The 14,068-nt window shown below is 36.2% G+C and overlaps 1 protein-coding gene across 6 annotated transcripts in view; it reads right to left on the bottom strand.

Moving 5' to 3' along the window:
- The window catches only part of SUGCT (succinyl-CoA:glutarate-CoA transferase), a 337,849-nt gene that overhangs the window by 280,236 nt on the left and 43,545 nt on the right, over window positions 1–14,068 (bottom strand). For all 6 annotated transcript variants that reach the window (XR_008732070.1, XR_008732068.1, XR_008732071.1 and 3 more), the window contains exon 8: window positions 8,845–8,988. Coding sequence is in view for 3 of the 6 variants with exons in the window: in XM_055709366.1 (XP_055565341.1) it covers window positions 8,845–8,988 (144 nt within the window). In the remaining 3 variants the exon portion in view is untranslated. The remainder of the gene's footprint in view (window positions 1–8,844; window positions 8,989–14,068) is intronic.

Consider the following 14,068-nt stretch of genomic DNA (forward strand, 5'->3'; position numbering starts at 1 on the left):
ATGGGATCCACCCAAAGGTACCGAGGGAGCTGGCAGAAATGCTCACCAAGCCATTTCCATCATTTATCAGCAGTCTTGGCTAAGTGGGGAGGTCCCAGAAGACTGGAAGTCAGCAAATGCAACACCCATCTACAAGAAGGGCCAGAAAAAGGTTCCATGGAACCAGAGGCTTGTCAAACTGACCTTGGTGATGGGAAAGGTTATGGAGCAGATCAACTTGAATGCCATTACATGGCGCACACAGGACCATCAGTCAGTGTGGGTTTATGAAAGAAGGCAGGTCCTGCTGACTAACCTGATCTCCTCCTATGACAATCTGACCCACTTAGTGGGGGTGAGGGAAAGGCTGTGGATGTCTTCTATCTAGACTTTACTAAAGCTTTCAACACTGTGTCCCACAGCATTCTCCTAAAGAAACCAGCTACTCACAGCCTGGACAAGTATACTCTTTGCTGGGCAAAAAATTTGCTGGATGGCTGAGCCCAAAGAGTGGTGGTGAATGAAGTTAAGTCCAGTTAGTGGCTGGTCACAAGTGGTGTTCCCCAGGGCTCAGTATTGGGGACAGTCCTGTTTAATAACTTGATTGATGATCTAGACGAGGGGATCAAGTGCACCCTCAGTCAGTTTGCAGATGACACCAAGCTGGGGGGGAGTGTTGAACTGTTGGAGGGCAGGAGGCTCTGCAGAGGGCTCTGGGCAGGCTGGACCCACGGGCCCAGGCCAGTTGTATGAGGTTCAACAAGGCTCAGTGCCGGGTCCTGCACCTGGGTCACACCAGCCCCAGGCAGCGCTACAGGCTGGGGCAGAGCGGCTGGGAAGTGCCTGGTGGGAGAGGACCTGGGGGGGCTGGCTGACCCCCAACTGGGCTTGAGCCAGCAGTGTGCCCAGGTGGCCAAGGTGGCTAACAGCAGCCTGGCTTCTATCAGAAACAGCATGGCCAGCAGGACTAGAAGAGTGAGGCTGCACCTTGAATCTTGTGTTCAGTGTTGGGCCCCTCACCAGAATAAAGACAGTGAGGTGCTGGAGCGTGTCCAGAGACGGGCAATGAGGCTGATGGAGAGTCTAGAGCACAAATCTTACAACAAGCAGCTGAGGGAACTGGGGTTGTTTAGTCTGGGGAGAAGAGGGTTAAGGAAAGACCTTATCATTGTCTACAAAAACCTGAAAGGAGGTGGGTGTTTGTCTCTTCTCCCAAGTAACAAGCAATAGGACAAGAGGAAACAGCCTTAAGTTGTGCCAGGGGAGGTCTAGACTGGATATTTTTTCTTCAACTAAAGAGCTGTCAAGCACTGGCACAGGCTGCCCAGGGAAGTAGTTGAGTCACCATCCATCGAGGTATTTAAAAGACTTGTAAACGTGGTGCTTAGCCACGTGGTTTAGTGGTGGACTTGGCAGTGCTGGGTTAATAGTTGGATTTGATGATCTTAAAGGTCCTTTCCAGCCTAAACGATTTATTCTATTCTATAAACAGTAGTTACATTTGACAGCTGAGAATGAAAAGAGCAAATCACACAAATAAAAATCCAGGCAAACAGATTTTTCCCATATAAAAATTAATTACCTGTGAAGACAGGCATCAGAATAACTATAGCAATTTTTCTTACTATTTGTAATCAGGTAGTATCCATAGACTCCAGTTCTGAATATGACCTACACTTCATGAAGGATTCTATTATTTTATTCAATCAGTAATAAGGACGCTTTCCCATCGAAAGCTACCAACATCCAAAAGAAGGTGTATTAAGGCACCTTATACTTTTGATCTCATGATTAGAAACAGCGCTATTTACATTGAAAATATGCATATACCTAATCATTTACAGCACTCGTCTTTTTGTCTCCACATTTATCAGCATTAATACCTACACAGAAAAAAGAACCTTATCTGTGTTTGTCTGCTTTTGACAATGTCATTTTCATCTTATCTGCAGAGAATTGTCCCTCCACAAAACTAATAGTAATTTCAATAGCTTGCGCTGCAGCAGTGCAAGCAGGTAGATTTTTAGATTTTTCATTTGCTACGTAGGGAGGCACAAGCAGAAATGAGTCATGTCTATTTGGTTGGGTGAGAAATGTGCAAATATTCCACCTCTAGTATCACAGCCAAATCTCCTCTGGTGATAACAGTATTATCCCAGAGCAACACGGCATTAAATTTTAACACTGAAAGATCTCTGGACATTGCCCATTAAGTACTTACGTGCTAATGTACTAAAGGGATGACAAGAAACAAACGCATGCAATTGAATGAAATGTTTGAAATACGATGTTTTACAATGCACAAGATTGTGTTTCTGTGCCTGTGTAGCATTAATGAACACCCGCAATTTGGTCATCCACAATGCTTTTTTGAGTACTTTAATGCTGTCCACAACACAGATGTGGTTCATCTACTAAGCTGTTGAACAACATGCAAGTACAGAGAAACACAGTTCAAAGTTCCATTTGATTTGATAAATAAATGGGTTAAGCATTACTCATGAGCCTGTAGTCAAAATAGAGCACTTCTGCCTGAAGGAATAGTGACAATGACTTGGTTGGAATAGTTTTGAATAGAGACAACAAATTGGTAAATTATTCTCTGAGGAAGGAAGTTTTTCCTTAACCGATCTACAAAAATATTGAAATAGTACCACAAAAAAAACCAAAATGGTATATTACAAAGTAAGCTTGGATGAAAAGAACTTCACATAATTCTTTTATCAGAGAAATCTAGTACTACAAATATTCATTCCAAAGAAGGCAAAGCATTTTTACGAATAACTGAACTCTGATTTTTAGACAGTTTAATGGATACTTGTTTTTGAAGTCCTAAACCAGAGCCTGAACACGTTTTTTATAGCTTTCATTATAATATAATGCATAACTAAAGAATTATGATCTCTAACCTAATCAGATGTCACTATGCTGAAGAGTTTGCAATTTAACTGATTAGCCAGAAACAATACAGTGCTGAAAAATAAAAACAGGGAAAAACACAGTCATGGCAGCAGAAGTCCATCAGACCAAAAAGTAGTCATTAGTCAAGTTTATTTCAGCATTATCCTTTAGTTCCTTTTTTATATATTATATATATTTATATATATAATTTTATAATTATATATATTTTTATATATAATTTTATTTATTATAATCTACTGAGAAATTTCAATCAGAGCTATCTGAGGCGATCAAACCAAGTAGTGTTAAAACCTTAGCCAGCGTTCCATCAGCATACACAAAACTGACATATTTGTTAAGATTTATTAATTTCCAGAGGTTCAACAGCACATAGAAATCAGTTGTTTCGCTAACTTAAAATTTTCCATGACATAAAATTAAAACCTCTTCCATCAAGCTACAGCTCTTTTTCTTGCTATATACATAAATTTACAAAATGTCTTCTGAAGGCTTCCACGAGTTTAGAGGGAGGGGGGAGCTTCTGGGGTACACTAAAAGTACTGATTGTAGTACTAGTTGCTTAAATCATTCCCATTTCTTTTGAACTACCCAGGTTGTCCTTCTTCTCCTAATACTTAGCATGATCCTGAAATATGATCTGCTGGTAATAAACTACAACAAACATCTTGATTCCATTTCCAAAATTACACCCTTATTCAAAGGTCATCTAAATAATAAACTCATTAAAATAAATGTTCTCCTTTGTTTTCAAACTCCCTCCCCCACCCACTCCAGACAGCCATTTTATTTTCTCTGTGTATTAAAGGGACATATTTCTTCCTATCTCCTTCCTAGTCTTTCTTTTACTGATGACAGAGGTAGCTCAACACAGAAAAATGAAGCTACAACACATTCAGGCTCAGTTTCATTAGCACAAGAACAATAATAGCAAAAACAAAAAGGCACAGAATTTACTGTCAGATAGCTGCTAAAGAAGAAATTCCCTTGCAATCTTGGTATGTACTCTGTTTACAGACTAAAGAAAGCCACTAAATAAATGCAAGATCCAGTTCGTGTATGATCTACCAATGACTTCTTGCATAACTAATCATTAGAAAACACAACACACATTCCACAGAGGCCAATATTAAATTGAGTTACTGTCATGTTAGTATGGTCATCTGGTCTATTCAATAAACTCTGGCTACTTAAAACCCTGAGGGATAAGTTCTGTTCTTAGTTATACTGATGTCCTCAATTAAAATTATTAAGAATAGTAGCCAAGAGAAGTATTTAATGCATGGTATATATTTAAAGAAATGTCCACATCAATTCAGATTTTATTATCTTTCCATATCAGAGCTATGCAGTAAAAAAAGACAATGTCTCCAATACAGTGCATACACAATTTTTTTATCGTCACTGACATTAAGAATACAATGTTTTGCAAAGATGATGCTTTATAAACTTGTAAAAAAGAACCCCTTATTCAAACCATACCCAAAACAAAACAACTGTGTAACTGTCCTCCTGGCCGGCCTCTTAAGTCACCAGCAGCCATGGCCTCTAAAAAAGCAGATTTTCTTTCTGCACTCAGTCAACTCACAACTTTCAGTTAGCCAGCAGAGAAGCAATAAGATTAAACAAGACACCTGAACAGTAATTGAGTTCCAAGACTAATATTTCTCACACAACTTACTGCTCAGGGATCCTGTGATGCCATACATATCCTGCAGGCAGTGTGTAATTGTTACCAGTTTCACCTATACTCAATAATTTCTAAAAGACATGTCATGAAAGCCCTAAATACAGAGCACTAAAGGAGCCTTAAATAGATGACTTTAAATACAACCATCTTGGGGAAAAAAATGACACAGCACAAAAACTAATAGTTTCTAAATCGCACCATTATCTCAGTAAATTAACTGCCAAAGTAAAGCACAAAGATGGAATACTGAAAATTAGTTATACCAATTTGCTAGGTTTTTTCTAGGGTCATTTCAAAATTTTGAGAAGATTAAGACTTTGCTATGGCAAATACAAATTAAAACATAGTAATCAGAAGCAGAGAAGCGTCTGATGAACAATCATATAATACAAACAATATTAACCACATTATCCTGACTATGTGTTCTGGGAAAAAAATACACTCCAAAACTGCAGAAATGTTAAATGTAAAATACTTCTTCCAGATTTTCAATCCAAGAGAAACTAACTTATTACAGTATTTGTTGGAGCTTGGTTGTAATTAAATACAGGAAGGATATTAAAACTTCCAAGAGATTTTTTTTTTAAGCCACAACAGAAGAAAAGGCACAATTGCATAATTGGAACCAAATCCAGAACCCACTTCCTTCTTATTTACTAGCATCCTCTAAAGGACACTATTTAGATGCTGAAAGGCCTGAAACTGACAACTGTAAATCATCTAAAATTCAAAAATTTCAAAGCAATTGTAAGACATGGGTTAAAAGTTTATAGATGAGAGATATAGAAAGTTAGTACTCGCTGCAAAACCACATCCTAGGGGTCACCATATCTCTCTTGTCAATAAAATCCTAGAATTCTATTTTTTGCAGGGAATCAAGTCCTCTTTGGTAGTAATAAGCTGCTATAAAGCTATAGGGCAAACAAGTTTGATACACAGCATTTGAAAGAAAGATGTCATTTTAAGATATTCTAAAAATATTCTTCTTTAGAGAGCAAGATTTCAGTTATTTCATTCTACCCAGACCAGTTAAATACTAAACAAACTTGTCAGTCAGTGAGATATTATTTTAAAAAGCTTCAGATCATTTTCATTGACAGCTGAATTCAGCTCAGTGCTTTTTGTCATTAGCATATCATGCAGAAAATTAATATCAAAAGCATTCTTCAGCTCACCTCCACCCCCAACCCCCCAAAAATAATCCACTTGCATTTCTGTAAGGCATGCAGAAAAGTGATAGCAGAAACACAGATGGACACATACATGCTAGGTATTTTTGCTATAAAATAAACCAAGTGGTTTTCAGAGATTTTGAATTACTAAAATGCTTTAACCCCTGGGTTTTTTCTTTTATTTTTTTTTCTTTTCTGACATAGTCAAAGTCATCAACACAGCCCAATGAAGACATACATACAGGCCAGCTTCACAATTCTCAGTTCAGATGAAGGAATGGACAAAAGGTGCAAGCATGCTGCTATATTAGCGCAGTGCATAAAATACTGACAAAAGACAAAAGCTTCATGCAAGTCCCTGCTGTTGTAAAACTATTAATAGGAGGAGAGTTCAATAGTGCCTTTTTTTTTTCCCCACACCGAAAAAAGATTTTTTTTTCCTCATTAAAAATTACTACACTCCAGCAAAACTCACGCTGGAGGAAAAGTTACCATGATGCATCTGTTTGACCTCTAGATCCCACCATTAATCAACTGCAACAAGAACCTAACAAGCTGAAAATCTACAACTTTAGATTCCTTATTTTTTTGGCAGCATCCATGAGAGACTTCAAAAGGCTGTTCTTTCTAAACATTCATCACATGAGGAAGAGCTAGCTTTAGATATCTCAGCTTGGTATGTAAAACCATAATCCCCTTGAAAGCATGGATCTTTCAAGAACCTGATCATATCACAGTAATTGTCTAACTTTCCTTTAAAAAAAGCCTTTACCACCAGAAGTCCTGCAAGAGCCATTTCTCCTTCTACACTAAATTTTAGATCTATTGTACTCTTTCTTAGTACACTCACCCTTAAAAACTTACAAGTAACCATCAGTTTTGCAAAAAGGAAGAAAACCAACCATGAAAACTAGATGTTCTCAGAGTCAGCTGGCACTTATCTTTTTCTTCATTCATTTTAACTTTTTCTTTAATGGGATTGATCACATGGGTTTATTTTTGGTACCCCGGCACCTCAACCATACACATTTTTCCAGTTTAACAAGTGCTCTCATTACAGTCTTGAACCAACGCTCTAAAGTTAATTTGGACTGAAGGAATAGTTATCTAAAACAACATAGCTATTTTCTGAATTACAGCTTACACTCATACACTGTTCCAAAACACCAACTTATTTCAGTTTAATTCACCCAACACTGAAGTAAATAAAAACACTTATTTTGCAAAAATGTGCAAGTCTGGAATTATTTCTTAATAACTTTTAGATAACTATAATTTGATAACAAGCATGGAATGAGTTAACGTGTAAAAAAAAAAGAATCACTAAACTGTCCCTTTACCATTTAGCACTTCTTTAGCTTAGCAGGTAGAAGTCAAACACCATACACGCTTTGTTCACTGACCCATGCAAGTCTCATTCCCTTTCTTGTGCATGCCAGTAAGTGGCCTAAAGGATGATGTGGAACTTCAGATGGAAATTTTGCAATATGAGAACACTTTTGTACATAGCCAAATCTATCCTAAGCAAGGACAAAGATTCTAAAGACAAGTGAGGTGACAAAGGTGAAATAAAAGAAGAGAGTTAGAGCAGCACCTGACTTCAACTCTTCTTACTTTCAGCATTTGACAAAATATCAAGTCAGTCAAGAAAGCTCCATTTAAAAAAGCCAAAAGACAGCAGAACAAGGAATCAAAAAATAACAGAATTACTGTGGAAATCAATAGAAATTACCAGAAGTCCTTTTAAGAAAATTAGAAAATAAAAAGATCAAGGAGAAGCTGCCATAATATAAAACACTATGATACCTTAAACAAAAAAAAAAAAAACCCTTCCATGTATACACAAAACATTTATAAGTTCAACATACATTAAAAATAGTTCTAAACCGCTTATTACATTTTTCAAATACAGACACAACATTTAATTAAACTTTTGTATATTTGTAAGAGTTTAGTCCTTACAAACATTTCTGAAACAAATGAAAAATTCTTTGTTTATTTAGGCAAGGGCTTCCCCTCCTTTCCAGATCTGATTTCAGTAGGTATTTAAACAAGAGTAGTAGTTATTAAAAAAAGAGCAACCTCAATCATGAGCCTCGATCATTATTAACATACAATGATATAAGTGGGAAGGAACCTTCGGAGGTCATCTTGTCCAACCTCCTGCTCACACCACGGCCAACTTTTTGCACTATGGGCATTCTACCATCTCTCAAATGTACTGACAGCTATAATGAGAAGAAAAAAACCCAACTAAATAAAGATGAAAATATCAGCACACTGTAGTATCTTTAGTTAGTACTACATACAGTTTTGCTGTATATTTTTAAATGTATGCAAAAATTCCTATGCAACATATACCCAGTTACTACCATCAAGTATCTGTCACCAAGACAATGTATGATCTGATCATATGCAGCTCCTGCCATCATCATTTTCTTCTTTGTGAATTATAAACCATCGCACCAACGGTGCTTACATGTTCAAAGACAATTTAACATTCTCATTATTTGTGTCATACTTTTCATGATCACATCATCTTTGTCTTTACAATTCTGATGATATTTCTCTTTAACATGCCTAGAGAAAATGCTGCATCTTCAAGATTTCTTTATTCTTTAATTCCCAGAGCCAAAAGACAGATCTCCTGAATTACATTACTCTGACACTTGGTTGATACTTGAGTATTCTGGGAGATTTTGCACAAGTCACTCTGGTAGTACTATTACCCAGTGCCAAGGCCTCCCTTCCATCAGTGGTTTCACAATTTCTGCTTGTCTATCTCAAATCATCTACTACAATTGTTGCTTACAACCTCAGGGATATTATAGACCTTAATTAACCAATGTTTCAAAGAGTGTGGAGGTCCTTTCTAAAAAGCGAAAACCAAATATAATGCAGTAGTAACTATAATAACCATGTCATATAAAATGGTCACTACCAGAGTTGCAGAATAAGGAAACTGTCATTAACGCCATTATTTTCATTATTATTGTTGTCTTTAGTTGCACTAATTTGCATTAATTTATATCTAAATGGCTCAAACATCCTTGCAACTAAAAGCAATTATTTTAGAACTCCTACCTGAGATGACAAGAGATTGCAGTCAATGTGCAGTCCTTTCCCCGTCTTATACCTCTGAAGTAAACCAGCCATAATTGCTCCATATGTATACAACCCAGTAGCAAGGTCTGTCATGGCTACTCCTGGTCTAACTGGCTCACCATCCTGAAGAAAAAGAAGAAAACACCCAAAAACAAACAAAACAATTTAAAAAAAAAAAGCAGAAAAGAAAACAAGCAGAGGCAAACCATTACTTTTTGTGGTTTTGTACATTCTTCACCAGACTCATCTGAAAAAAAGTGTTTACATGGTTCTGCAAGAAGAGTATCTTTGAATGAACTAAAGTATAAAAATTACCACCAAAGAACAGATGTTCTTGCAGTACCTACACAACACTAACTTCACAACGCTGCAGGCTACAAATAGTGAATGCTTTATTGTGCTACTTTTTGGCCTAATAACATAATGCTTCAACTCACCAGTGCAAAAAGAAAAGAGATATTGTTAGAGACAAGAGAATCCAGTGAAAACTGAATTTCATCAAGCCTAGGTGCCAAAGGTCTAAAGAATTTCCACAGTACACTGACCCAGGTACATGTCTGTCCGACAGGCAGAACCATATTGTTTAGCTCTTCTCACTCTTTTTCTCCCTCTTCTTCTGGCCCTCCCCCAGCCAAATCTCAGGGGTTTTATTTTCCAATATACACACCACAGGCTTTCAGTGGGAAAACAAAACCAACTTATTTTTATTTACACATGTACAGGTTACACATGTAAGTACGTGCAACTCCTTGACCTTCTGAACAACAATCACTGGAAAGCTGGTGGTTCAAGTCTCCATTTTCAGCATGTCATTCCTTTCTCAAGCATCAAGGGAAGAACCTTTGGTTTACTTCATGTGTTTCAGAACTTCCCTAATCATTGCTACAAAATACAGCCCATCTGCAGTCAATGGCAAAATGAACTTACAATTTCAGTCAAGGTAGGCTTTTATCATAGGAGCTTAAAAGGTGCTGCTTCTGAGACATTCTCCCATTTCCTAGTCTGAAAAGTTTGTGGTTGGATGCTCTTTCTGACAGTAATTGCTTACCCTGAAGTTCAGTCCACAAATACCAATGCAAAGCTAACCGACTGTTTCGGAGTTTCAGCACTTAAGTGAATCATAACTCAACTTAAAATCAGTATATTTGATAAATAATAACCTTTGTCAAAAATTGCATAAATGCCTTTAAACTAATCTAGCATAAATTCAATTAAATGAAATTTACAGAATTAATTAGTCATGTCTAAACTTCCAAGTGCAGTCATACTTGTAAGATTGCAAGCGTTATGTTTACTGATAATTATATTTTTTAAAAGTGTCTTGGCTTCAAGTAAAACATTTAAAACTTATCTTCACCACATTTTTTTTTCTTTTGCATTCCAACAGGATTTACATAAGCCTGGTATCAAATCATGTATAAGTTAAAAAATATTTTAAGAAAAATAATATCATACTGCATTTTCAATTGCATTAATAAGTCAAGTCTAGGAAAAAAGACTGTAGTACAGGTACAGTATTTTCTATATAAGAAGGAAAATGCTGCTATTTTATTCATATCATAAAAGTAACTAAACAAAATTATAAAATCAGTATTAAATACGACAAAAATTAAAAAAATCTCAGTTACTATCATTCAAACTGCAGTAAGGATTAGTCTGTGACTATATAAAGCGTACACATGAAGGATGATGCATAAACTACACATCCTTAAAGTGTACTCTTCCTTTAGTGAGTACCTTCAGGTTTTCAAAGAATCTCTTATTTCTTCTTCTCCATACTCTACACTTAAGTACTTCAGATTCCCAAGGGAAAGGACAACTCAAAGGTTCCATCTATATACCACTCACCTTGTACCCAACTCTGGGGGAAAATAGGAAAGGAAATTCTTTATTTTTGTATGCATAGGCCTACTGAGAATGTTAAATAGAATGTGAGAAGATGCTTGCTCCTCAGAGCTATCACAAAGAAATACAAATCAGAATTAAAAAAAAAAAAAATTGCCCACATTATCTGCTCTAAGTTCTCAGTTTGTTAAACTGTTCTTTCTTCATTGCAACCAAGCTGCTAGGATAAGAGGAAATCAAGAAGACTTAAAATTTTGCAAACAGATGTGCAGCAACATTCTTAGTTTGAAAACACTTTCCACTGTTTTCAAAGAGTCATTTATTTCATCCTTGATAGAGAAAACTACACCCTGAAGATATAAAAATCATGACAATTTTAATAGATTGTTACAGGTGAATTTGAATTCTTGAGCTTTGATTCCAGCACTTACCTCATCAAGTACTAAACCACCTAACATTTTAAAGCAAACACTTCCTTTGCCTAAGTAAAAAGTTCACCTTTATTTCTAAAAATACTTCCAGAATTTCCCCTTACAGAACACTTCTACAAACTACTAGCACTATACTGCTACATTATTTTTAACGTGTTAGCTTTACTTCATCCTAATACTCCACAACCTAGAATTCTGCAGCAATCCACACAATTTGTGCTCTTCCTTGGTCTTTCTACCCAGATCCACGAGTAGCTGCCATCTTCACCCTTTAATCTGCTTCTAATGTCCACTTGTGCCATAAGCCAGCCTTCCTGTGGCAGGATGCACAGCTGTAAGTACTATGCAACAGAGTCATTCAGGTTTTCACCTCTATGCTGCAGAACAAGTGGTACAAAGCTGCTTTATAGGAAGGATAAAGGTACACGCACTGAGAAACTTTTCTTTAGACAGGGCTTCTCATAGCACAGCAGTACTTCTGTGTAGCTAACATTATGAGGATCTACCCAGTAGCTTTTATTCAAGTGAATAGTTTTAAAAGTAACAAACACCATCACCTCTGCCAGCCAAAAGTCGTATTACTGTTCTGGTAGAGGGACAGCATGTAACCCTAGTCAGGGAGAAAATACTTATTTCAGCAAACAAAGCTGCCATCCAGGCTCAAGGGCTGGGTTGAACCCTAATTACAGGCAGCACCAGGACATGCCCTTTGCTCATTGAAACAATGAAGATCCACTCCAGTACAGCAGACCTTTTCTTCCATCACTGCACTTTGGTATTGCTCAATCTTACCACTAGTTTACACTTTTATTCCTAGGTTTTTATATTTGCTAAATTCTTTACAATTTGTGAACATATTCTGGCCCAGAGATAGCCACAACACGTTTTGGAAGCTTCCACTCCAGTTATTTTTTTGCCTTTTGACATTATTTCTCTACCCAAACTCACAACAGTAATATAAAAATGATCCACTAAAAATGGAAATTGTTCTGAAATGACATGCTTAATAAAAATATTCAAAGTCCAGTAGTCATTATGGATGGGAAATAGCTACTGAAGCTAATATGAACCAGCAATGGCTTTATTTTTCAACAGCTCTGAGCTATACACCACGTGTACTCCTTTGTTGCAGTTTGTTTGGTTTTGAGCTGAAGAATGGCCCCTCTGGTATCATAGATCCCAATCATGTCTTGCTGTCTCGTGTTCAGTAAAACATAAATATTTCTTCAGCAAGAAAGAATGCACCAACATAAAGATAACTCTAAATACCAAAAAATGCATGTTATAATCCACTTGAAGATGGAAGGAAATTTGTAACCAAATTGGGTTTTATTTAATTAATTTCAAGTTACTGCCTTAATGAGTCATAGACATTTTCATCAAAGTGATATTCATCTGGTACGGATGTATCTGAAAATATAAAATAAAATCTTTCTATTCATCAAATATGAAACTGGAATGTAACGTTTAACCAGGAAATACCTATAAATTATGTCATCCAGGACAATAAAAGTATCATCAGTGTAAACTTCCTCCTTTAGCATATTTTAATTTGTGTAAAGAAAAACAATGTTGCTTGAAGCAATTACTTTTATTCAGAATGGGTTTGTGGTACAGATTTACACAGAACAGATTCCCCACTATTGCTTGTAAATTTTCATACACACACTAGAATTTCAAATTTCACAGGTGTCATACATTTCTAATACAGAGGTAATCAAGTACATGTGTAAGAGCTTGAACTCCATGCAGATTTCTGCACATGAAAACATGGTTTAAAGATGACATTCCACTGTACACTGAATGGGTTTGATTTTGTACAATCACCAAAAACACTAGCACAAATGCAATTGTTTGTGCATGTAACTTTGCAATACTGCAGAAGTTACAGCCCGATTTCAAGGTTCAGAACTTTGCTCAGAAGCATTTCAAAATAATTAGCATTAAGTCATTGCAGTAACAATGATTTCCTAGCAAAAAAAGGCAAGCCATTCAGGATTTCTTTATGCAAGAATCTTCTCTCAGATCTTAAAAATCAGACGTGTAAAGAATATGATATTGCCTCTCCTTCAGGAGGTATACACTGTGCGCCAAATGTTATATTACTGTATATCTTTGGCACATTCCACATTTGTATTACACTAACTTTATCCCCTTTATAAAAAGATAGCTTGAATAAAATACATTTCAGTTAGAAATTTCCATCTCTTCCACTGATCTCTTCACTGCCTCCAAAATCATACTGTTACATGAAATATAAAATATTGAAGAAAATTAATGTTATATATGTGACAGACTTAATGAAGGTTTAAGTTTTGCTCAAAATCCTGTGCTGGTAATATACTGATTTCATGGCTTAATAGTAAGACTTTACTGACTGAAGGCACAGCCTCAGTACCCAATAAAGTTTGTGGAATATATACTGCTATTAGTTCTATCCATTTTAAAAATGTCAGATACAGGACATATTTTTAATATCCTGTTACTAAAATGCTTAGTGAGGAACTGTAAATACATATTAGCATACCTCAAAATTAAGCACTTTGGTGATGTATGTAGATGTTTTGCTACTGTTGCTCTAATTCATTATAATTTGTCTACTGCATCAGCTGACACCTCTAAGACCACTGTGCAAGCACATTCAATGGCTTGTTTAATGGGAAGTTTCCACAGAGCACTGCTATACTGATGTTATTATGCTGATTTATCCATACCTACTGCAATGCAGTACACAGCCAAGACAATCTGTTATAACTTTTTTCCTAGTCTATAAGACTGGCACTTTCAATTTTATTTAAGGAAAAAAAAAATCATATTCTAGTTTACTAGGTTATGCTTCAAATGGTCATGTTACTTTATTAAACCTTGAATTACTTGCTGACTAGATAACATGGAACTCATATACTAAAAGTATGACAGCACGAAAA

This window comes from Falco cherrug, chromosome 4, assembly GCF_023634085.1.
Source record: "Falco cherrug isolate bFalChe1 chromosome 4, bFalChe1.pri, whole genome shotgun sequence".
In the NCBI taxonomy this organism is placed as follows: Eukaryota; Metazoa; Chordata; class Aves; order Falconiformes; family Falconidae; genus Falco; species Falco cherrug.